The sequence below is a fragment of the Lottia gigantea genome, assembly GCF_000327385.1.
Source record: "Lottia gigantea unplaced genomic scaffold LOTGIsca_63, whole genome shotgun sequence".
NCBI lineage: Eukaryota > Metazoa > Mollusca > Gastropoda > Lottiidae > Lottia > Lottia gigantea.
The window spans coordinates 1,277,984-1,305,060 of NW_008710145.1; the positions used below are offsets into that span (position 1 = coordinate 1,277,984).

Consider the following 27,077-nt stretch of genomic DNA (forward strand, 5'->3'; position numbering starts at 1 on the left):
TATAAAAGACATAGGAATATAAAGCCAGGTTCAGTTATTTATTCTTAACTTTTCTACAAAAGTGGTAGGTAATTATTCTAATCAACTTGGATTTATAGTGGATATTTAAATTTTATTGCTGAAAGCATTCCCGCAAACCAATTCCATTCCAAATCACATGTAGATCCATATTTTAAGCATAAAGCTCAGTGAAATTTATGTTATATTACCTCATCAGAAACACCTTGATAATTCTGTTGCATTGTATCTAGATCTGTTTGTGAACGTAATATAGCCTGGTCTCTATTAGCTACCTGTAATAATATATTATATAATATATTAAACATATCATAATTCATGATATTCAACATCTATATCTAATTAAGTACAAATTTCTTATCATATAAAGGTATTAATATCCTAAAAGGAATAGTAATATATAATGTAAAAATTTGGGAACACGGCAATGAAATCTAGAGAATGGATACTAGTGCAGGCAAATTGAAGTTAATACTATATCAAAGCAAGTGATCATATATCCAAAACTTACCTCTTTTTGACAAGTTCTATGTTTTTCCTGTGAGATAGTTAACTCTAATTCTAACTGATTGAGTTTATCTTGTAAGACTAGAACTTCTTGACCATTCTGTTGATCAGAATTATTTAAATGACTGTTTTCTTCTTTTAATTTGGCTATATCTTCTTCTTGTTTCATCACCTATTGAAAGATTTTTGTTGTGTTACATCAATTTGAGTCAATAAAAGAAATCTTAACAGTAAGGTTGTTTAATGTAACTTGCTTTTAATGTTTCAAGTTTAATATTGACATCTTAAAGGTCACCAGATAGAACACAATAAGTTACAACAAACAAAAATATAGAAACAATATAAATGGGTGTGTATCAAACGCGGATCTGGTATATAAACCCCTTCAGATGTTTTTTATTAAATGTCAAAAAGTCAATAGTTCTGTACCAACCTGATTATAGCTACCTGAATACTGATTCTAACTTTCTAACAAAAAGTCAATAGTTCTGTACCAACCTGATTATAGAAGTCTGAATACTGATTCTAACTTTCTAACAAATAGTCAATAGTTCTGTACCAACCTGATTATAGAGGTTAAAATACTGATTCTAACTTTCTAACAAAAAGTCAATAGTTCTGTACCAACCTGATTATAGCAGTCTGAATACTGATTCTGACATTCTAACAATTCTTCTTGTATTTCTTTAATAGTTAAATCTTTCTGTGTTATCTGTTATAATAGTAATATGTTAGCTTAGTGCAGAAATAATACCCAATAAATTTGTGATATAATCAAAACAAATCACACATATAAGACTTAGATTAAATTGAATAAAGAGATATTTTTTCTATAACTCAAACATTTTTGAATGAGAATCTGATGTTACGCTCTTGTTTGATAAACAGCAGGCAAGTACTGCTGATAATCAAAATTCAATTCCATCAGTTAGAAACTATTCAGGTATATTTCTCCAAATCAATGCAGTGATTAACATTGTGAAAAAACTGGTTTTATAGCGAGAACAAATAAGAATTAAATGCTTTTGACCACACAACCCTTTAATACAAAACACATAAAAAAATCTAGTGTTTATGTAAGTGAAAGTTAAGAGAAATATATATAAACTCTTACAGTAACATCAGCTTGTTTCCGTGTTTTATCCAAGTCTACATGACAATGTGTTAAACTATCTTGTAATCTGATTATCATATCATTTTGTTGTTGGATCTGAAACAAATGATTCTGAAATATAATTTTCAACTCACAGACAGTAACCATCTGATGATATATTTATATCCATTCCGGTCAGTTTTAAAAAAAAAACCAAAGATTTGAGGGGAAGTCTGACATAGGAAAAGTCAATCTCACTAATTTAACCAACAACATATGAACTATACCATTGCAGCCATTAGTAAATATCAACAAGGGAGCAGTTTTGATTTAGTTACATTTTGGTTGCTAACGCCCTTAGATATCTTAAGATTAGCAGCTTTTTGACCCCAAAAAGCTTACTTTTAGTGAAATTACAAGAACCCCAGACCTCTACATGAAAATTGGAATGATGCCAATCTTTGCCAGAAGACTAATCAAAAGAAAATTTCTTTACTATCCTGTTGAATCAAATTACAAACTAAAAAAAAAAAACTAACCTCACTGAGTTTTTCCTGATGTTTAGATTTTAATCTATTCATCTCTAGAGTTAATTTCTGTAGGTTTTCATCTCGTACCAAAACCTTGCCGATTGTATCTTTCTGTTGTTGGTGTAAAACTTCTAAATCTTCACGTAATTGATGCACCATATCATCCTTAGTGGACAACTGGAAGTCAAAAACAAATATCTTTATCAGATCTTGTTAGGTAGGCAACACACCATTCCACTTCTTTGTAGTTTATATAATGCTCATTGTTTGGAAAAATATCTGATGCCACTCTTCAGTATTATGTTAACTGACAACAAAAGTTGCCATCAAATTGGAATGGAAGGACCTTTGCCCTGCTAAAAGGACAAGACAAGTTCTTGTTAAAACAGTTAATTTGAAATGATGTTTATATTATCAATATTTCTGCTTAAACAAAGGGGCAGTTAACTAAAAAAAAAAAACCTCAATAGGAAAGAAGAGGTTTTTTTTTTTAAAAATTACCATTCTTACATTATGTTGAAGATTTTCATTCTGTGATTGACTGGTCGTGAAATCTAAGCTTAAACCTCGAACTTTATCTTCTAATTGATTAATTTCATCAATTAAAGTTAACGATCTTTTCTTACTTTCTTCTAAGTTACTCTCTAAATTACTGATGGTACTTTTCTTTGTGTCAATCTAAAACAATGGTATTTCATATTAAACAATGCAATAAAAAATAACCTTGAAATATAATCAGAAAATTTTTTAAAATTCAAAATAGCTACAATTTACATTGTGATATGTTGAATGTAGCTTACATTTTAATTAATTGATTTCAAAATCTGTTTGCAATGTCATATCTTACATTCTTTAACCCATCATAAAGAGAATTTAGTAGATAAAAGTTAACAGTTTTGAAATAGAATCAGAAGAAATATTACCTCAGTTCTATAAGCCCTCATTTCACCATGTAGTTGATCTTTTTCTCTCTTTAACTGACTGACCTGTAAAAGAATAAATTATTTATAATGAATGAATTTAATAAATTTAGTAAGTATGTAGCTTGAATTGTTTACTGGTATTTTAGATATCGTAACCTTATAGTCATATATATATCTTGGCAAATTCAAAAAACAGTATATATTAGAATTGAATCTCATAATCATATATTGCCACAACGACTAAATAATTGTTATTTTTTTTAAAATGATAGAATATAGTGAATGATTATACCTTTTCTTCAGCTTGACTATTTCTTTCCTGTAAGTTAACTTGCTCCATTTTTAATCTTTTGATAGCTTCTTCACGACGTTTAACCTAAAATTATAGGACGATTTAAATCTTTTGTTGCAAAATATTGAGGAAAAAAAAGGAAGAAAAAGGAACAACATGCACATATAGTATTACAGGAGTAAAATCAGTTGTAAATAAAAAGAGATATTAGACTAAGTCAAGAGTTTCATGCTTACCTCAATATTGAGTTCATCTTGTTCACTCTGAGCATTGATAGTAAAAGCCTGGATTCTGGCCTCTAATCTACCATTTTCCTCTATAGATTCTCTATACTGATCTTTGATACAAGATAAATCATTACTAAGTTGATTGATGGTAATTTCACGTCTTGATAACTGCAAATATAAAATAGTCACTTTCAATATAAATACTTTCCATTTGATAACAATTTCGCATTTTTTACATTTCACTCTTTATTTACAATTCTTCAGTACCAACTAAATACAACACTTGCAACAGTTAAAAGTTTTAGCCATTTAGTCAAGCGCCATACTGTGAAAAATAGTAAAATGGTCTTACATCATCTGCTATTCTTCTTCTATCATCATCAACTCTGACAAAATCACGTTCTAATTTCTGTAAACTGTTTTCTTTCTCTCCAAGCTGTGTTTGTGTTTCACGTAACTGTCCTTGTATTCTTCTTAACTGTTCTTCTTTAGATAGTAGCTAGAATACAACATCACTCTGTGCTATAAACTATGATACTATAACTATCCCAAATGTTTATAAGAATTCATGCGAATGGAATTTCTCTTTCCAATGCAAGATTTTAGAGATCACACAGAAAATTAGGCCTTCAACTTTTTACATTTCATAGAGTAAAATCCATTTTCATTTAGAATATAGTTTTAATATATTGAATTCTTACCTGGCTATCATTTTGAGCTAACTTTTCATGAAAAATATTTAGTTCTGCTTTAAGATGGGAGATTTCATTTTCTTTCTCCCCTAGTTCACCTTTATAATTAGTTTCTAGTCTTGATGAAGTTATATCTCTTTCTTGTAGGCTTGTTTGTAATCTGTCCAACTAGAATACAATATCATCATGAAATAAATTAACAGAGCACCATGTTCACTATTATCAAAACATTGTGTTTCTTACTCTCAATATGTTATATGCCTATCGTTCATTTGTATAAATGTTAAGCCAAGTCAATCTACCATGTTCTCTGTCATAATGTATTCCCTATCATAAAAGTTTGAGTTTTGGATCACATCAATTCTGTGAAAGCAATTCTGTGGATTTCTATACATGTGCAGCCAGACTACCATCTTCCCTATAAACATTCTATCAGAGTTACTGTTTCCTACCTCTCTAGATTGTGTAGAATATCTGGTCTGTAATTGTTGTAATTCTCGTTGTGTTTCATCACATTTTAACTGAGACTCATGAACCTACAATACATGAACTTTAATCATATAGTATAGTTCGTACATTGAATTTCTTCCTTAAAACAAAAAACATATATCTGAGTGATACTGTTCTGAAAGCAAAAGTCTTCATGGGCAATAATTGATTTCATTTCAGTTCTTCAACAGTCAGTAGTAATCATATAAATAATAATTGGATATGCAAACTTACCTTGTTATTAGCTAAACTAAGATCATCTTTCAGTTGACTAATTAGTTCATTTTTCTGTTGTAGTGATATCATTGTATCACGAAGTCTATCTTCAATATCACGACTTTCAGATCGTAGTTTTACTATCTCTTCTTGTCGACCATTAGCCTCAGTAGATAATACATCTCGTGTATCTTTAGATGATGACTGTAGTTTCTGTATACCAGATGATAATTTCAATATCTACAAACATACATAATAGAAATGGAATCAAATAAACATGGTGGCTACTTCCGGAGTCTATTACTTTATAGAAAGACTATTAGGACATCTGATGTGAACATGTTAAATCATCAGTTAGGTTTTCATCATTATTATGGCCAATCATCTACTCTTTAGTTATCTGGTGCAACAAATTGGGAAAATGGTCCAAGTTAGCTGTCTACTGTTATTTTGATGAATTTGTATTTAATGTATCTGGATATCCCTTTCTGTTGTTAATTATTTTAACTACTGTACCTTATCCTGAGCATCACATTCCTGTTTCCTAATAGTTGATAGTTCATTTTCTAAATACTGTATTCTATTTCTAGCTAGTCGTAGCTGAAATATATAACATATTCTATAAAGAAGATGGTTTTTAACTTGGATGCAGTTGGCATCTTTAAATTTTCTTTAGTTTCTCTTTTTCCTGTCTCAAAATTGGTATTTCCTATTTCATTTTACATAACTGCATATCTGGTCAAAACAACAAACCTCATTTTCTGTTTCTGTTAATCTTTTCTTTACTGTACCAGAATCATTTTCTATAGATTTATCTTGATCTCTGTATCTCTGTAACTATGAAGAAACAATATTGGAAATTAATAATTTATCCAAATTTCTACATCTAATGAAATCAACTGTTACTATTATACTTTTTACAAGATGTCAAATTTTCATTGTTGTATTAAATTTTATATACATTGTATATGAATGATATAAGAACAAATGAGTATAAAAATTCTTCTATGAAAATATACTGACTAAACTCTATCACTATAACTATAACAGTAAGCTTTAACATATCATATCAAGTTAAGGATGCAGACTTTTTATATTCATTAAGAGTATCATAACTTGTCAAAACTTTGTGCATGTTCTAAGGAGACACATAAAATACTATAAGCCTATGACAATTATCTGAAAATTCTAAACTAAAATAGTGTGTTAGTGCTGAAACAATAGCGAAATTCACAACTTGATACACATCACAATATCTACACCACAATATGATAAATGACACTTGATAACCAAGAGTTTGTTATATATGCTAAATTATGAATTTACTCAATTCCATCACAACCTTTTTATGATGTTATATTTAATGCAGGAAGCCAAAGGATAATGGTGATTCACTAGTGTATTGATTAGCTAAAACCAATTGCTAAAATAAATCTGTGTGTTTAAAAATAAAAATAAAATGTATTAAGTATTCTACAACATTATGGATTTTGTTTTGCCCTATGGTCTGGTATTATGTACATGCTTTCTAATAATCAAATATTGCTAAAATAAAACTGAGTGAAGGTAAGAAAATAAATATGTTTAAATATTCTACAACATTCTACAGTGCTCTATATCTATTATACCTCATCTTGTCCATGTTTATAATCTTCTTGTAATTTTAATAATTGTCTTGATTGTTGATCAAGCTAAATACAATATTATATATTAGTTGTTATCAGATGTCAAATCTCTTCTCGTTTGCTTGAAGACGGTTTAAAAGACTGTTGTATTATTAACAATATTAACCTAATCATTGGGATATCCTTGTAAATAGTAGGAATAATCTTTACATTTCAAGTAAAATCTGTTCAAGATAAAAATGGACACACAGTGAAAGATTGGAAGAGAGTCAACAATATATGCTAACTCATGAAATTGTTTAGGTCACAGCAAAAGAAAAATACACACATTTCTGCAGACTAAGATATATTTACAATATTCTTACCTCTATCACAGCTGTGTCTCGTTTATCTTGTAAAGTTAATACATCTCTTCGTAATTTTTGAATAGTTTCATCACGTCGAGCTAGTTCAGATTTTAATAAACTATGATGATCTTTAGTTGATAGTTGACTATCATGTAGACGTTCTTGTAATACTGATAGCTACAACAGACAATATTCATATTAATCAGTCAACCAAGTATTAACACAGAACAAAGAACAAAGACAGAAAGATTATTCATATCCATTTGTAGGTGGGTTGACTAGAATAATAAGGAAAGAGAACTTATTCATGGCCACAAGGGTTTCACACACTGCAAGAGATTTGAACATTACCATCTTTTGTTCAATCAAACCCAAGCAAATAATTTTGTGTTAAGATTCCAAAGCTCTAACCGACTGTGCTACATCCCATCCCCGATATCTAATGTTTGAATAGAAGATGTATACTAAACATACCTCTTCATAAGCCTTTCTCTTCTGTTCCTTCACTTCCTTCAGTTCATCTTCTAATACTTGACTTCTTCTATCATCACTTGATGTCTGAAGACAGAGAAAAAATAGTTGGTTACTTTCCAATTAGTGTAAATATCAGAGTTTTTAATTTTTCTAGTTTATAATTACAAATTTTCATCACATTGATAGGGCTTTTATTCTTGAGGTGTAAGGAAAATTTGATGAGAATTTTTAAACAAAAGTATAAGCAAATCTATAATGCTGACAATATATAATTAAATAGACAGATGTTTTAAGAAACACATATCATAACATTAACAATGACATTCCATTTCATTTTGAATAAATTCTATTCAACCATTTGGTCTGCCTCAAAAAAAATAAACATCATGTTAACTTATAAAAACTATACTTACATCTAGAGAATGATGACTTCTAGTAGAATAACCTGAATCACTTCTTAACTGTCTAATACTATCTTCATTTTTACTTAACTATAATATAAATATTTTACATTTAATAATTCTACATGACAAAGTCCTTACAAGATTCAGCTTGCCTTCAAGAACACTTTTAGAATGAAAGTGAAACAATTGCAGATAGACTGGTTGACAAATCAAAATAGCTTTCATCAATATACTTAATTTAAGGAATATCGAGCTTCCTAGTGGAATAACAAAAACCACATTACATATAGACAGGGCTAAGGGTGACGATTTTCTGTAGAATAAAAATACTGATCTTACCTCTATTGATAGTTGTCTATTTCTATCTTGTAACATTTTAATAGTTTGATTTAAATTAGATACTTCATTATCACGTAATCTTAATTCACTTTCAAAATCTTTTAAATCAGACTGTAATGATGCTACTTTTCTCTCTCTATTAGATAACTGAAGAATATAAATCAAATTTAATGAAAATTCTTTCGTAGTAATAGAAATTAGTTGTTTTCTTTTACAGAGAACATCTTGTTTTCTGCAGATAAGATACATCAGAATTTTTACCAACTTGAATGATACAGTCAATTAAATTATCAATAGAAGAATAATGAATTTAGAACTAAGTAAAAGGCAAAAGATAATCTAAAGCTTCTCACAAACATTTGCTTGACAACTAGTAATAGGTATTTTTATTTTACAAATCCAAATTATTTGAAAGCAACAACATGGAGCCTTTCTCAAAAAATTTAATTTAAAATGATTAACTATTACCTCATACTGTATATCATCTGCTGTTTGTTGTGATTTACGTAAATCATTTTTTAATTGAGCTATAGTATAATCATTGTCTGTTATACTACCTGTACTACTAGAATACTGACTTCTTGACTAGAGAATAATATAAGTATAAATCAATACAATATAATATTTATTAGTACATTTTCACCTTTTCAAAATATTATTACTTAATTTATATCAACAATCAACTATACACCATGGTGCCAAATGGACTCATTTTTCAGTTAACGCCCTTTGTTACAGAGGCAGTTCCTGATGAAAGTTTCTCTCTATTAAAACAAAGTATAATATTATTACCTGATATTGTAAATCTTGTTTTAAACTTTCTATTGTTTCTTCTCTTCTCTTTAATTTCTCTTCTAATTCTTTTATAATATCATCATCACCACTACTACTGTTAATACAAAATTCAAATAACCTTGCAAAAATATTCCTCAGTAGCTAAATAAGATGCAGAATGGTCGTATCAATTTCTGTTATCAATGAGAGACATAAATATAGTCTTGAGTCAATTTGCTTACATGAAGCTTCAAAATATCTGAGTGGTATTTTTGGATTGTTTTATTCCTGCAAATCTTTTGTGCAATGTCTTAAGCTGAAAATTGTGAACTGGTTATAATTCATGTGCTCAAATATCTGACAATGGAAATAATCAGAGTATCAGAGATATGAAAATGAATGAATAATAAACTTACAGTTTGAATGATTTATCAAGAAAAGAACCAAATACATGATGATGTGATAATTCACGAAATCTAACTTTATCTACCTATTAAAATAAACAGACATAGTGTTATACAATTCAGCAAATCTGTAATTTAAAAAAATATCGGTATTCTTTAGGTTGTCTGGCTGTTTCCAGATTTTGTGGGAATCATTTCAAATTTCTATATAACATGGTTCCTCCTGAAGCTACTTTTGCATATCAGTACCATTTTCTGGAACTTTAGAACCTTAGAAACTGGTTCAAAATATAAAAACTGGAAGTTTGAAGTTTTAAAGAATATGAAATAAAGTAATATTTACCTCCCATCTGCCTGTAGACTTAGCTTTTCTCATAACATCTACTAACTGATCTATATCATAATTTAAATTACTATTCTCTTTTCTTAGATGTGTACATAGATCTTCTTGTTCTGTTAGTCTTACTTTCATATCCTGTTTAATACAAATTACTTAGTGTTTAATTAGTTTAATTACTTGTTTGATCAACTATATCATCTTCAGATGCTCTTTACTTCTGTTTGTGTAGACAGGGATTTTTATTTAGCTATATTTGCCAGTGATATCTAATTCAAGCTCCAAAATCCCCCATATTCTAAGCACTTTTCATGAATATTCATAAAAATTTGTAAATTGATAATCTTTAAACAATAACTCAGCACTGGCAACATCGTTAACTTTGAAATAAATGAGTTAATTAAAGATAAACAGAACAGCTCAACAAAATATGCCTATCATTTGTTGACATCTAAATTAACAAGTAAATTAAGTAATGAAAGATACACAATGAGATTAAACAATAACTTATATTTACCTCCATCATTGTGTCAGCTCGTGATTTTTCAACTGTTATTGTCCTTAATTCTCTTTCTAAATCTCTTGCTTTAGACATGTATTCCTAAAATATATACAACATATACAACATATAGATATTATATAGATTTAGACATATAGTCCCATGACATGCATAAGATATAGATATAGACAAATTCCTATAAGATATATATATAATATACATTCAGACATATATATATAGAGATATAATATAGATTTAGATATATTTCTATTACATACACAACATGTAAATATCATAGATTTAGACATATAGTCCACAATATATTGATATAATATAGAATTATACATATTCCAATAAAATACACAACTTAACAATATGTATATAATATAGATTTAGACATGTATTCTTATAGCATACACATCATACAGATCTAATACAGATTTAGACACGTATTCTTATAGCATACACATCATACAGATTTAGACATGTATTCTTATAGCATACAAATCATAAAGATATAATATAGATTTAGACATGTATTCTTATCGCATACACATAATATAGATACAATACAGATTTAGACATATATCTTTAACATATACATATTTAGATATATGATTTAGAACTGCCCTACTTCAACTGTATCCCTAAATGCAACAGGAATCTGCAGTTCCTTATTTTCTTGAAAATAGCTTGCCAGGCAAGGTTATATACGCGTACTGGCAGCTTTGACTTTATATAAAAATATTTTGCAGTACAGTAACAATTACCAGCAGTATGAAATATATATTTCTTTTGAACTTTTTGAGACAAAACTGAATACCATCACCAAGTTTCATCAAAATCCGTCAAGAATTTGGCCATCTTGAGTGGTTACAGGCCAAAACTTGAACGCATTTTTAAGAACAAGGGCAATAACTCATACTGAATATTTTTCGATTTTTCTGATAGGAATGATCCTTGGGTGATTATTAACACCAAGTTTTGTCAAAATCCATCAAGAATTGTGCTTTCTAGATTATTCGCATGCGAAAAATTGAACGCATTTTCAAGAACAAGGGCAATAACTCGTACTAAATATTTTTTGATTCTTCTGATTTTCATAATTACAATAGGGTTCATCCTTTGGTGATTACGAACAACTATACCAAGTTTCGTCAAAATCAGTCAAGAATTGTGCCTTGTAGAGTGTTTATGAGCAATTGTGGACGGACCGAACAATGGCAGACATGGGTGACATGGGTGACGGCAATATACGCCTCCCATCTTATGTGGGCATTTCTGCTAGATGAAATATAGCCTTACACAAAGTGACAATTGCACAACTTTGGATTGGGATGGGCAGCCACCAGAATGTCTTTCGAATCCATTTTATTGGGGTCATAGGAAAATTTTCCCAAATAAAGGGCTTTAAACCAACATTTCATGCAGTTTGAAAGAGTAGCGGGTTGGCCCCCTATGAGCTGCAACTGCTTAGACTAAAGACATACCATAATATTGGACTTAAGACTTCAAAAATTTCAAGGGCAGAAAACAAGTTCATTTGAGAGAAAACAATTTTGATTTAGTCTTATATGGCTTATTCTATATTGAAGTGGAAGTATATTTTGATGTGTGTGTGGTATCTAATTAACTTGTAGTTTGTTGTCCAGTTAACAATAGACACTGTATTACTACTCTATATTTCTATAGCCCAGAATATTATTATCACAGGATTATAGATTACTAAAAATCTTCATAGAGTATAGTTCATTAATATTTTTACAGAAATAATTTCTTTGGCAATAACTGTTATTCTATGTAATGCTGTTTAATCGTCTTCTATTCGGATGCTGGATTGACTTGACTTATTATGCAATTAGCCTATCAGGAAATTTGGCAGAAACTTACCCCAACATTAGCCTATTTTTGTCTTTTAAAAAGTCAAGGGCCTGGACAACCCGTAATGTAACATATGCAGTGTCGATAATAATACATACTGTCTATAATCTTTAACAATGTACAACCTTTGAAGAGTGTTTGGTGAAATTAAAGTCATAGCCAAGTCCTGTTTGTGACGTTCTATAGCACAGTCGGTTAGAGCGTTGGATTTGTACATGACATATTTGCTTGGTTACATGTTACAAATGGCAGTTGTGGGTTCTAATTTAGATTGGCGTGTTAAAGTCTGATGACCTTGAATGAGTTATTTTTATTCCAGTCAACCCAGCTGTAAATGGGTACAGATAATCAGGGAAAGATCACTGCCAAGAGGTTTGGCCAAGCACCAGCTGGTAGAAAGGTTCCTTAACTATGAAACTAAGTTGTTATCCTTATAGAATATATGCTAGATGTTTCTTTCTTTCCACCAGATTGATTGATTATTTAATTTGCTTATGCCATGCTTCACCTTTTGAGTGGTAAAAAATTAGTTAATTAGTGTAGCTCTTATTTCTTTCATCAACTTTCATGGGCGGTTGGGGCTCATTTAATTTTGAGAAATTCAAAAGTGTATAACAAACTGTTTTGAAGTTTGCATTATCATCCAAAAATAATATTTTCTTTCTTAATCCTTAGACAGACAAATTGTGAAACAGGTCAGAGACCTATAAATCCAATGATTCACTATTCATGTTATACAAAATGATAGAATAGAAAATTTCAATCAGAGAGTTTATATATGATTTAACAATAATAATGGTTATACTATGTAAATTTGTCTTATAACAGGTAGAAGCTTGCATAACATTCACTTTTCAAATAATGAAATGAGTTGATATCATACATTGAGGACAGACATTGAGTCAAATCGGAAGTCTGAAAGCAAATGGCCATGAAGTCTGAAATATGCATATAAGACAACATTTCATGTCCTTACCCATCTGAAACATCCCACAGCCCTGGTTTTCTACAAAATAACTTTTCATTTATCACTTAAAATGTATGATTTCCAATTATAGACAAGCTAAATTTTTCAAATTATATATATCAGTCATATCACAAAACAAAAACTTTCCATTTAGCATATATAATTATTTCCTTCCACATCAATTTACTAATAATGCTCACATTTGCCAGAATAAAAAATAAATTTAACCGTAATATTACTTTGAAACTAATATATACCATTCAGTTTTAACCTTATTTGAAAGTAACTATTTTTAAGTAATTTAAAGTAATGTTTTTCATTTTACTACAAACAAGTGAAAACATGATTTGATTTATGAAAACTTACATTTGTTTGTTTTTGTTGTTCTATAGGATTTTTCCATGTAACTCTTTTAGGGCTCGGAGTGCGAGAGACTCGTTCAGGGGTACTAGTAGCCAATGGTGATCTGTACAGCTCCGTGGAGCTCCCTCCTAAACTTCTATTATGTTCAGAATCCATCATTTATAATAAATTATATATCAGAATATTAATAAATAATCACACAGATATCACAGTATATTACTCCATATATAATATTATATACATGCAACACCACTATAAACAAATATACATACAATCTCACTGTACACTATAAACAATATATTAATAATCAGTTATGATAGTCAACCTAGAGAGGTATTCACCTGATCATAACTCTACCTAACTATGTAATAACTGAGCAGCCATTGTGTTGCTATACACAACTTGTCTCTACCCATTGTTAGTCTTAATCACCTAACCTTTCACATTGTTATCAGCTCACTTTACTCTAGCCGGAAAGTTGAACATGGTTCTCTTACAACAAGTCTCTACTTGTGTTTAGATCAACCGCCAATCACTTGTTAATAGCTGACTATTGGTTGGTTAATTGAGAGAATAACCCTTATTCTGAGTTAATATATTTTAATCTTTCAATTCAATTTAATCTTAATGAACCATAACATTCATTGAAATACTATCTTATAGACTGGCCATTTTTATGAACTTAGCTCAACTTACAACTCGAATTTCAAAGATTGCTATTGTACAAAAACAAATGCAATGATTTTGAAATTGCAAAAAATGACAAAGGTAATAATTTGTAATGAAAATGCACCGTTAACCATATGTTCTTTGATCATAACTTCAAACAGTGTAAAACAGAAAATGAATAAAAATCAATATTATTGGTAAAATATAAATAGAACTAAAGAGCTGGAGAATAGAAGTCAGCATGATCTCAAACAATAAATACTGATCAATAACCATTTATCATCATACTAAACACTTCTTTATTATATTGGTCATTACTATATCATTATGCTCTATTCTGGGTTATCTTGAGAGGAGCTCAGTTTTAACTTGCAGATTGAAATCTGACAGAGAGTGAAATTTAAACAACTAGAAGCATCAGTGTCAATCTGACCAATTGCTGGGATTAATTCAAATTGAACTTAAACATGGCAGTTGACTTCAGTTGCACTTCAAATCTGATTTGTATGTCCATCCAGTTGATTGCAGTTGTCAGCTGTTTAGTAAATTCGTTAGAATATCCACAATCTTGAAGGAGTAGTGTAAGAAAAATTGAACCATTTGTGCATAATACTATTTCAAGCCAAGAACATGATACATCTACAGCTTTAAGATATTTTGTAGTAATCACATTTTTCAAAAGTAACAAGATCACTTAAAAAAAAAAAATTCCTGCAGTATTATATTCAAATACATACAGTGATACCTCTTCTATGCAAATGCAGGATCATCACAAATAAACTTACATTTTCTTAAAACATTTAGAAGATAATGACGTATTCTATTAAATGTTTAATATATCCATTTTGGTCTAACATCTTGCGTCTTAATCTTCCATCTACATCATTATTGTTTTAATGCATAAAAATGAAATTTGTTGAATGAACGTGTCTTATCAAACTTTAACTTCACACAATACCTGTATTATTTTTACATTAAAACATAGACTTCAACTTGTTGAATCAGGGTTTTGTTTATTTAATATATTAACATTGGCAATCATGTCAGTGGTAATATTGATTAAAGTATTTAGTTTTATAGTTTAAATCTACTCTACCTAACAGATAATCTAAATAATCTTATCTTAAAACAGACTAAATAAGTAATCTTGTTTAATATCTTTAAAATTCTAATTTTGATTGATTATTGGGTATATTATATTCAATTCGATCATATCCAAATTCAAGAACTGCATTTTTGCAAAATTCTGACACTAATAGGTTTTAAAATATATTTAAAGTTGATTAGGGAACATTTCACCTACATACTGTTCCTTACAATACAAGGAGACAGCTCATCCAGTATCAAGTTGGATTGTGATCTGTTTAGGGTTTAGGCATTGTAGTTTAAAGTCCCTTCCAAGACACGAAAATATTTGGTGCAACAACCCATATTTTCTAAACAAAACTAGATATAAAATACTGGGTACTTGTTTTAAGTCCAATACTTACATGTTTTCATCAACAAGTTCTTTTGAAATAAACAGGCTTTATTAAAGTTTTGAAATGCATTTGAAATTCTAAAAATAACATTTCTGCATCTTCCAAACATCAAAGAATGCACTTTACATTTCAATCAATATTCACTCACCAATTCCAAATAATATTCCACACCGCTAAGTTATAGGTTTGACTTACTACTACATGTCCAGCGTTGTACATTATCCTGGCATATTGCCTAATAGAAATAAACCCTACTGCTATTCTTGTTTTTAATCTTATTAAATAACACCTGAATTACTATTTAATATTGCCTGATCAGACTAATATACTTCTATAAAGGAATACAGATTATAGGCTCTCTGTAGAATATAAAATATAATGTTCAAGCTTCAAAAGTATGGGTTATAGTTAAAAAGACATATGGTAAGTAAGCTTATATATTAATCTTGTTTCTCAAATGACAGATATTTACACTCTATACAATATAAAATAAATACAGTAATATATTAGGTTTCTAGTATTTTGATATCTGTAGTAAATCATTTAATCTGTTTTAATTGACACAGTCTGCCAACAGTAAGAATAAGATGCGATTTAAGGAACATGTCATTTTCCAAATGCACTGTATGATGGCCACTTAGGTGACTAAATACTATGCGTAATACAATATAAATTACTTTTAAAGGTCCAATTCTCTAGCCTCTTAAACCATACAACAATTTGCATCAAATGTAATAATACCTAAGAAACCTTAATTAGGATTCTTTTTACAAATTTTTCTTCAACTTTGAAAATTGTAAATGCTGAAGTTGCCCACAGGAAATATATAACTTTATATCTTTAGCATTACAATTACATTCATTCAGTCTACTCCAATGTACTCGTCCAGAAAGAATAACTTATCCACGACAAACCAAATGTCTCTTCTCAGTAAGAAAAATAAGACTTATTAGGATTATAAAAATATGATCGAGATAAAATAAACAGGGATTTTATTTTAATTTTTGAAACAATTTCAAGTTAAATCTTAAATATTGTATAAGCTTATTCAATAATTTAAATATAGATTTCAGATTACATTCACCAAAACAGACAATTTTTACAATGCTACAAAGCAACACTTACCTTAATACATTTTGAGGTAGCATTTAGTTTAGTTTCAAGGATTTCTACGCGTTGACTAGATTCACTCTCTAATTCTTCAATAGTTAGTACTAATACTTTATTCTGTTCATTAACATCATCAATATACGATCTTAATATTTTCATCCTCGACTGAAAATATGATAATTATGATATGTCTCAAAACAGTTTAAAAATGAATAATATTTGAGAGAGAAAAAAGGTCCAATGGTTAAATTCATTTAAGCTATAGCTTAGAGTTAATGCATGTAGATCGGCACTTCACGCCTTCACTCTTTATAAAGGGCAGTAATCAGTATTTTCAGAGGTCGATTTGGGATGGTAGACAGACCACACAACCCGTTACGACAATTGGTGTACTAGTAGAGTGTTAATACCTTTGTTGTGTTTTGTCCCGAAAGTTCCAATTCATCAAGTTTTTGTAGTTTATCTTCATACAAATATTTGAATCTCCCCAGCAAGTGATGCATTTGTCCCGATTGATATCTTGCATGTTGACTAGAAATTGTTAGGTCATCAAGAGTGAGTCCAGAACTTGTGTCATTTTTTGAATCATCTTTGGTTGAAAACGATGAAGAATATGGGAATGAAGAATATGGGGATGCTGACTTGGCAACTCCTGCAGCCATCTTATTTTCATCATCACTCAGCAGATGACAGCTGCTTTTTTCTTCGGAATTTTGCAGATAATCGAAGGAACTAACAGTTCCAGGTTCTTCAGCCTCTGTTTCTTCAATAAGATCATACAAAGGCGAATTGTGGCGATACATGTTTGCAAAAATTTCAACAAAATAATAACATTGAATTTATTCATTCGTCACACTCCTTCGCTTTCGTTGGACTACAGACCACATCCATGTCATGGCTATAATCACAGCACCCTCGTTTAAAATCATTTTTTTATTTTTAATGAATCGGGGATAGGAAAATAAGGAAGAAGGTAAATGAATTAAAGAAACATTAAAGACCCATTGTTTTCTAGTCATAGGCTGCAAAGAATATCTGGATATTTGACGTGGAACTGTAAATAGCTCAATGTATTACACGGTGCTGTAGTGTGAATAGCCTACTACCTTTCTTCCCTTCTTGAAAAAAGACATATCCACTGTAAACAAAAACAAGACATTTCTTGTTCTTTTTCTAAAATAACTGAATTGGGTGATTGTAAGTTTTTGAACAGTAAATTATTATGTCATGTCTATAGGCTAGTACCCTTGGCAGAGAGAAATTTACTCCTTATCCACTGTCAGTCTAACTTGAACCACAATTTGGACTGAAATTTCCACTCGTAAAATATCAATAACCCTGATTCTAACCAAATAAATTAAATTTACATTTACAAATAGGCCTAACAAGAATAACAAAATGAATGATAATGTTTTCAATCGTTCAAAAATTGTACAGGCAAACCAAGGCAATCAACCCCCAGATTTATGACACTTTGTTATATGGTTATATAGTTATACTTTCGTTTGGTTACTTAAAGACGAGAGTATGAGATGAGGGGATGTAACTTTCAAGGGGCATTCCAATTTTTTTGTAGGTTTTGTTTGCTCAAATTTGTGAAAACTAGCTTACACACCAAAGTCTAGAAAAAAGTAGCACTTAATGTAAATTTTTAAGTAAAAAATATCTGTAAGTTTACGTAAACTTTTAACGTATGTTATGCTTATTGAAAGCTATTAGAAAACCACTGTACAGATTTAAGTAAAATAAATGCTTAATTGTAGAGGAATTTGTCTCCTACTTATTATTATGCCAAACACCAAAACTAGGTCAAACTGCTTGATTAACAATTATTACGTTACGATATATCGGTATAAAAATTGTGCCATATTGTATCAGCTTAGTCATATTTTTTCTCATACCTGTTTATTTTGATAATATCTATAAATCCCCCTACTCTACTAGGTTTTTAGAACATGTGACATGTCAATAGTCAATGGTTTACACACAGTCAAAACTTTATATACTAGATGCATTAGGTGACACAATTTGCAATATCTTGCATGACATTTTTCTACCTGAATTTTTTTTTGTGCTACCAGACCATGCTGGTAAAATTTTACACATTTTTATAGTTTTCTAGTTGTTGCTTAGACAGGTTTATTAATGCCCTTTTAATGCATTCAGTTGATATTTGCCATTTTTTGAAAATCCAGCAGGTATATTTATGACTATGGACCATTTTTTTTATTGTAGAAAAATGGCTCGTAGATGGAAGCTACCAAAAACTAGGAATGATAGGATAGCCTTGACTGTATTTTGTGTTGGAGGTTTATTTTTGTTATGGTATGAATTAATTCATATCATGCCATTTTATGTACGACAGAGTGGTTGGAATAGCTGGGTTTACATTCACATTATAACATCACTGTATTTAGCTCATAATATTTATGGTAATATGTATATGTTAGCTACAACAGACACTACAGGCAGTGGAATGGTGTGGCCTACCCAAGGAACATCAACTGAGAATGGATGGAGATATTGTGATGTATGTCATTGTAACTATCCACCTAGATCTCATCATTGTAAAATCTGTGATCAGTGTGTGTTAAAACGAGATCATCATTGTTGGTTTGCTGGATATTGTATTGGTTATCATAACCATCGTTATTATTTAGCTTTAGTATTTCATATGGTTTTAGCTGCGATATATTGTAATGTTTATAATTTCCAGTTTGTATCCCAGATCAAAGGTGGTTTTGGTTTCTGGACAATATTATCATTTGTTGGTCCTCATGTAGGTTTAATGCTGGGTTACTATGATTTATATACATTTTTTATTACAACACTAACCTCAACTGGATCACTATTATTATTTTTATTTTCCTGGATGTTAGTTATACAAATGCAACAATTAAAATATGGACAAACTAAACATGAGCATAAAAGAGGTATTAAAATTTATAACTTAGGTTTTTTCAATAACCTGAAGGAAATAGTAGGGGACAATTGGCATCTTGTTTTATTGTCTCCATTTTTTCCTTCCAAACTTTCAGGAGACGGTTTAAAGTTTTCAAAAGTTTTTCCTAAATCTGAATAAATTAATAAGGTGAAATTCATTTAGATACTCTATCAAAACCATTATCAATCTAAAAATATGTCCTCAAGAGACCACCAAAAGTTGTTGAGACAGAGATCTTCAAAGATAAATATAAAAGAGCAACCTACTTATTGGCATTGATGGAGAAGTTGTTATTTCAGATGTTCTTTTATCAAGTATAACATAAATATGTTTTGTTGGTGCTCTTAGTTATAGTATAAATGGTTTATTATTTATTTTCAGTTATAAGTTATTGATGTACATTAAATGACACTTATTATACTGCCTTTTTTCTATAATAAAAAATGAAAAACTAATTTATTGTATGAACAAGAATTTGTTGATTTTGTTTTATGATTGCATGTGAATTGGTTAAAACTTTTTTTTTATATCAATCTATTTATTCTGCATGATTTTTTATAAGATTTGTCTTTATAATGTTTTATGATTCTTTCTTAAATAATGAAAATATAAAAATCAAAATATTTTACTTGTTATGTTTCTTTTTATCAAACTTGGGTATTAATGGTAAAATGGTTTGTAATGATATTTATTATTTTAACGAACTTTAGCTGTACAACATAAATTTCTCATAGCAGCTCAAATTCAAACAAGTTGTCTTATCTAAATGTCAATCAATTCAATTTGGTTAAAAGTGGTGTAAGGGTGTATATTAAAATAAGATTATATAGCTGTAGGCTATTTGGTTCTAACTGAGTGAACATGAGTGGTGAATTTCTGGCTGGTTGACTTCAAACAATGCTAGCCTAGGTAAGTCATGTTGTTCTTTTTTCTCTTAATTTATCTGGTATTTATTTAGTGTACATTTAAACTATAGAAAGTCAATTGTTATTGAGGTGTGGGGTATTGTTACCTTCCTACTTCATTTCATTTAATTTGACATCAATTTGATTGTATAAGAGTATATTGGAATAGTAAAGGGAGAAGAATTTGACAGTGTTTAGTAAAATTAGTTCTGTATTTTGTTTCTAGAGAAGGGATGTAACAAGTGTGAATTCTCAAGATGAAGTGTATGATATATCAATGGATTATATTAATTATTAATTGTATACCTGTATTATCATATACCTGTGATTTACCAATTAGTACATCATCACCTAAATTACCTACATTACCTGAACAATATGAAGCTCATATAGAGGCTAATATTAAACAGGTAAGAACCATTTTCGTTTTCTTAGCAATCATCATCAGTTTGTTTAAAGTTATTAAATATTTAGAGGATATGAGTAATTCATTAATGATAAAAGTGTATTTGATCATTTAGTGTATATATATTTTTAACGAACATAAATTGGCCTATTTTCAATGTGTTTTTTTGGTATATGTATGCACCAGCCCCTGATTGCATCGCATGAATTTATCAAGTAAATCATGGAACCTTGATAAAAAATTTATTTCGCATATAATAAGGTAAACTGACATCACTTGAGTTTTATCACATACGGAAGGCCAGTAAAATCATATGCTGGAAAAAAAGTCCCTTACTCCCTTCAAGGCACACAACCTTTTTGGTCAATATTTTCTTCAAGGCTCAGAGTATATAAGATTGACAGTTTTAATGAGCCTTGTGAGGTACATAACAGTATAAAATACAACTTCTATACATTTAAAATAATTTCAGAAGGGGAAGACAATAGAAGTAACAGAATACTATGATTATCAAACTAATCAAGCTACAGTTAAACTATTTACTAATGGATTATTATATACTTCTATCACTAATTTTAATGACATGGAAAGATATAACATCCACCCTGGTAAGTAGAAAATAGAAAGGAATTCAAATTATTGGAACAATAGACCAAAATCTGGAGAAATGTGACCTTGAAAGTTCTTACCTTAATTATCTTGCTATTGATTTTTAGAACTAAGTTCTTTGGTTGATTTTGAAAAACTACTGTACTGATTTCTGCAAAATAAATACCAAGTTTTAGTAAATTTCTCAAATATTATAAATTTGTTTACAAATAATTTACAAAGTTTTTTATAATGAAACTTTTGGATACTGCTCTATTAAAGCACTTAGTGTTATTATTTCAGATGGAAGTTGTGATACAAGTGATTTAACCACAGTCTCAAGAAGTTTATTTGGTTTTGTTGTTGGTAATAGTTCCAAACACATTGATACAGTTACTGATGTCTTTAAATTTGGTCAACAATTCCAGGAATATTATATTGGAAAAGATGAGGTCTGTTGAATTTTGACAATTTATCTACCAATATCTACCATCTTCTTGAATGACTTTTGTCGTACCTGGAAAGAATGCAAGCAATTTTTCTGCCTTTTTTTGGAAATTTTGTGTTCTGTTATATCTTGCAGAATGATGTTAAATATGCTCCAAACATGTAACAAAGTTTTGATGAATACCTTTGCAATTTGCATTCCTTATTTTAGATTCGAGGTATACCTGTCAATCATTGGAAATCATGTCAGAGATGGGAAGGAAAAGACACCAACTTTACTTTAGATTATTATTTTAGTCAATCTGATTATAGAACAGCTAGTGGTAGTAAAGAAATACCTATCAGAGCTGTTTTAAATGGAATTGGTAAGTACTGAATATACCAAGATGTTGTGTTTATTTAAGTAAAGGCCACAACTCTTTTATAAGTATTCAAGAATAACAATATTAGTTTCGATAATTGACATCAAATGAAACTGTCATCAATTTCTCTGATTACAGCTGCTGTGGAATTTCTTTTCTAAAATGTGATAGAGGTAGCTTAAATGGACATTTGATTTACTATGTATTGATTTTTTTATTTCAGCTAGAAATGTTGATTCCACAGGCAATCCACAACTTGGAACTCACAACTTCTCTCATGTTTATGATTTTATGTTTTTCCGACCTGGTTCAATACAAGATAAAGATATTTTTAAGGTAAGTTAGTTTTGATCCAATCATGGGTATGAGGAGAAATAGGGGATTTTAGTTTGATTGACAGTGTAAAGGCTCATTCAGGGAACAGCTTATGCTGAAACTCTGCATTTCGTGACACTCGGTTTAGAGTTGGTGGATCTGACTTTGATATGAGTTGGAACAGAGAAACTCACTTTGTGTTAGCAGTTGACAATGAGAACACCTCGCAAACTTTATTTTGATTTATAAAAACATTAATTTTCTTACAGGTTCCAAGAGGGATTGTCTGTAAAGGAAGAAAGCCGACTGTTAAAATGCCAATATTACCAAATCAATTTTCATTAAGTCTTGAAATGGATACACCATATATAGATAAACCTTCAACACAAACAGTATGTTTTATATCACTTTTTATTAATAGATCATTGACCTCAAATCACTGGTGAGAGCATGTAATAGGAAATGTTTTAAGATAACTAGCTATAAAAGGCTGTGTCAGAGTCTGATCTAATTGATCAGTCAAAATGAAGTCAAAAACACAAGAGTTACATTAATTGGGTATTGGAGCTGTGAACATATAATTATTTACAACATTATATTGTGAATTTTTCTACAACTTGACTCTTGTTGAATGCTATTGTAATAGATGTAAAGAAAGGTTCCTAATTTAAATTCTGGAAATGTAGTATATCTCATATATCTATATTTCAGATCTATTTTGATTATGAATATAAATTGATAAGAACAGATCATGGTGATAAACTAGGAGAATCGTCAGATATTTTAACTTGGATTGAAGATTATAATACCGGTAAGTTATATACGCTGACTGGACATATTGCTTCTTAAAGGCTTTCATATAGACATTCAATATATATGGTTAAATGTAAATTATGATGAAGAAAATATGTTAACTTTCTTTTATTAAAATATTTTATGAATTGCAAGATTTTGAGGAAAAGTTTTTTTCACTTCACAATTTATTGTCTGAGGCAAGTGGTGGTGAGTTTTCATAGCTGATTGCAAGTGATTTTGTACATTTATAAATTTTAATATTGAAATAATATACCTAACTACTACTATTTTGTAATAATTAAGACATTGTATATTTTAGGAGTAGAATATATACTAGATAAGAGTAATGGTAATTGTACAGTAAGAAAGATAGATAGTAAATCATTTGGTAGTTATATAACAGATAATGGTAATATTAACATCAGACATGCTGAAGATATTTTAAAATATAATAACAGAACATATATTTATCAAGGGGAGGTAAGTGACCATAAGACTTTCCTTAAAAATAATCTGGATGTGATATATTATTTGTGATAGGAAACAGAGCTTTGGCAATTCGTCTGAAATGAAATGTGTCTTAGTTTTCTGCTCTGGAATGGGCTTATTAAGACTGGGAATGTCTTATTGTGTGCAATGAGACTATGCCTAATCTTTTTGGACTTCCATTTTGTTGAGGAAACTTGAATGTACATGACTGATAACTAGAAATATCTCATTTGACTATACATAGAATGTACTTATCTAACTATAATTTGGAACAAAATAAAATTTCATTCAGAAAATGTCAAATTACTAAATCTTCTGTAATTTCGGTATTCTATAGAATCAGTATTTCATCATGAATTAGTGATGATCACATTCTATTTAATAAATGTTTCAGAGGATATGGAGAGGTCTTAAGGCAGATGCTTGGGCCAATCAGAGTTCAGATGGTATCATTCAAGAGATTTTATTTTTAAAGGTAACATTATCTTCTGAGGTTTCCATCTGATTTTTTTAAAGATAATAATTTTAATCATTTCATTATAGTGAATTTGTGTACACTTCAGCTTGCAAAAAAGTTACCTAAAATTACTATAAAGTACAATAATTTAAGTTTAAAGACTCCATCTACTAACTAATGTTTTATATTTTAGAATACCCCATCTACAGCAAATGAAAGTATATTAATTGGTTTATATATAAAAAATATTAGTACTCATCCCTCAAAACAATCCACACAGCAGATAAACAATCCTTCTGTAAGTATAACTTTATCAGAGTATATTATGTGAATTTTTATTCAAAATTTAAAGTTCCATTGAATTTGAAAATTTAAGATGTAGACATTCAAAGTATAGTCATAAAATTAAACAGTTCACCAAAAAAAATTTCATCAGTCCTTTAATGTTGATATCAACTTGAGGATGTAATTGATAATTTTTTGGTCCATTGTAGAAAGAAGACAGTGAAAAGTTTGTACATTTCTATAATTATAAAAGCAGTCATTCTAGTTTACATGTATTTGATATAAGTCTGTGTTATAAAGAAGATACACAGAAAATGAATGTACAGCTATCTATAAAAGGTGAGTTTTTCTGTGATTATCAGACAATTTCACAGATTTATAACTTGAAGTTACCTTCCTAAATTTATTGATGCCTTCTCTACTACTTCGACTGATTTTCAGGGTAAAGGTTTGTATAGATTATTAGTTTTGTGGTAAAATTCAACAACATCTGTTTCTAACAAGTAACATTGTTAAAGTAACAATCTGATTTGTTTTATAATCTTTTGAGCCTTGGAGGGTGAAATACTGCATGTTAAAATGTAGAGGAATATTTCTCTTTTTCAACTTCAGATATCACTAACAAGCTACATACAAATCATACTTGCTTTATTTATAATGGTCTTGATAATTTCAGCTATCTGATTATGAGTACTGGTGTAATGAGGTGGGCACTGATATTAAGGTTTTTTTAAGCATAGAATTTATTATTTTTTAGGCCAAACTGAAAATATTAACAGTTTGAACTCATATTTCTACACAAAAACTATAAGATATATAGCTCAACTATGTCAGATTTCACCTTTACAGTTTACTCATTTCAAGGTAAGAAATTGCATTCACTTTTGCTTTTGTTCCCAAATAATTTGAATTAGTTTAATGAAATTTTGATCAGAAACAACTAATAGTAAATTAGTATGCATGTTCTCCATTTCAGACAGTACCTGATAATGATAATGAAACTGTAGTTGTATCACTTACAATTTGGGATAAATCAGGTAAAATAACTTAATGTTAGCTGTCAGTCAAAATTTCATGTGATTGTGAAATTTTTTAGAGCCTCATAGAAAAAAATCAGCCGATGCAGATTGCATGAAAAAGTGGGTTGAGTTCTAACGAGTCATTAAGCCTATGCTTAACTTTATTCTATGTAGAATACCTTCTATACTCTACTATGAACATTGTTTATAAATAATCCTTTTGTGAATTTCTTTTGATAGCAGTATTTTATTAAGATGAAATATGAATTTATTAACATTTCCTTGTTGTGTATCTTTTCCCCTCAGTTAAAGACTTTGTTACTTGTTAAAATAAATATTGTACGTTTCAGATGATGTTGGATTACAAGAGATATATAATAATCTATTAACAAACACAGAGAAACAACCAAATTATACTGTCAACTATCCACAAAATATACAGGTATTTCAATCATAAAGTTAATAAGATTGATTCGATTTTTTTCTCCACCATGTTATTGGATGGCAGCAACTAGAGCAAGACAGGTTCCACTCTACTGAACATTTTATGTTTTGGAATAACAATATTTGTCAAATCTGTCCTCTGGAGTATCCATACAGCCAAGAACATTTATTGAGATGTACGACAATGCGGAAATTAACACAAAATATACTTGACATCATGACGTATACGAACGTGTGCTTTTCTAAGGTGTCATAATTCAAGCTCTCATGTTATATTTCAGCAAACATTAACTATTGAAGCCAAGTCTATAATGATGTTAAATGATGAAGACAATAAAACACAATCAGCTTTATCTGGATATTCCACAGGTAGTATAGTGTACACTTTAATATATAAACTCACTGAGCACAAGATTCATCCATTCCACTTATTCTCATTTTAGAACAATTGTAGGCAATGTTTCGAGTTAGTTGTATGATCTATTTTAATGCTTGCATTATACCTACAAAGTACATAACTTGTTCTTCATTAGGATATATCTCTCTGTCATTGTGTAATCTACAGCTACATAATTTAAACAATTTTGTACAACCTAGCTGTCATTGTACAAGTCTAGGATATTTATGATTGCAAGTAAATCTAGTACTATTAAATATATAAAGACAATTTTAGTCTATGATATATAGTTTATAATATATTTTATAGGTGTATTAGCTGGTATTAGTGTTGCTATGTTAATATGTGGTGTAATAATTGGACTATTAACCATGTGTTTTGTACATCGTCGGTTTTATCTGCCAACAACTACTTCTACTGATAGTACTGTACCATATACCAGAAATAAAGACTAAATACACATGACATCACATCTACTGCTACTAATGTCGTTAATAGGAACTAATCACAGTCTAATGTGAAATATTTGCTCATGCCTTTTACAGGTGATTGAGTAGTAATCT

The 27,077-nt window shown here is 29.6% G+C and overlaps 3 protein-coding genes across 3 annotated transcripts; 2 read left to right on the plus strand and 1 right to left on the minus strand.

Moving 5' to 3' along the window:
• Positions 1-15,871: 15,871 nt before the first annotated feature.
• On the minus strand, positions 15,872-17,464 carry LOTGIDRAFT_167087 (hypothetical protein; the record flags this gene model as incomplete). Its single annotated transcript, XM_009064549.1, has 3 exons — positions 15,872-15,910; positions 16,677-16,826; positions 17,072-17,464. 3 exons carry the CDS (start codon positions 17,462-17,464, stop codon positions 15,872-15,874), a joined length of 582 nt encoding a protein of 193 aa, XP_009062797.1.
• Positions 17,465-17,818: 354 nt separating this feature from the next.
• LOTGIDRAFT_195011 (hypothetical protein) lies at positions 17,819-20,219 on the plus strand. The gene is made up of 2 exons (XM_009064550.1): positions 17,819-17,858; positions 18,897-20,219. Exon 2 carries the CDS (start codon positions 18,901-18,903, stop codon positions 19,741-19,743), a length of 843 nt encoding a protein of 280 aa, XP_009062798.1. The 5' UTR covers positions 17,819-17,858; positions 18,897-18,900; the 3' UTR covers positions 19,744-20,219.
• A 548-nt stretch (positions 20,220-20,767) lies between these two features.
• On the plus strand, positions 20,768-26,969 carry LOTGIDRAFT_235359 (hypothetical protein; the record flags this gene model as incomplete). The annotated part of the gene is made up of 16 exons (XM_009064551.1): positions 20,768-20,920; positions 21,389-21,524; positions 21,808-21,956; positions 22,163-22,316; positions 22,537-22,649; positions 22,898-23,020; positions 23,340-23,439; positions 23,743-23,903; positions 24,307-24,387; positions 24,563-24,667; positions 24,864-24,993; positions 25,412-25,518; positions 25,631-25,691; positions 26,024-26,115; positions 26,399-26,486; positions 26,824-26,969. The coding sequence occupies 16 exons, from the start codon at positions 20,768-20,770 to the stop codon at positions 26,967-26,969; spliced, it is 1,899 nt and encodes a 632-aa protein (XP_009062799.1).
• Positions 26,970-27,077: the final 108 nt, after the last annotated feature.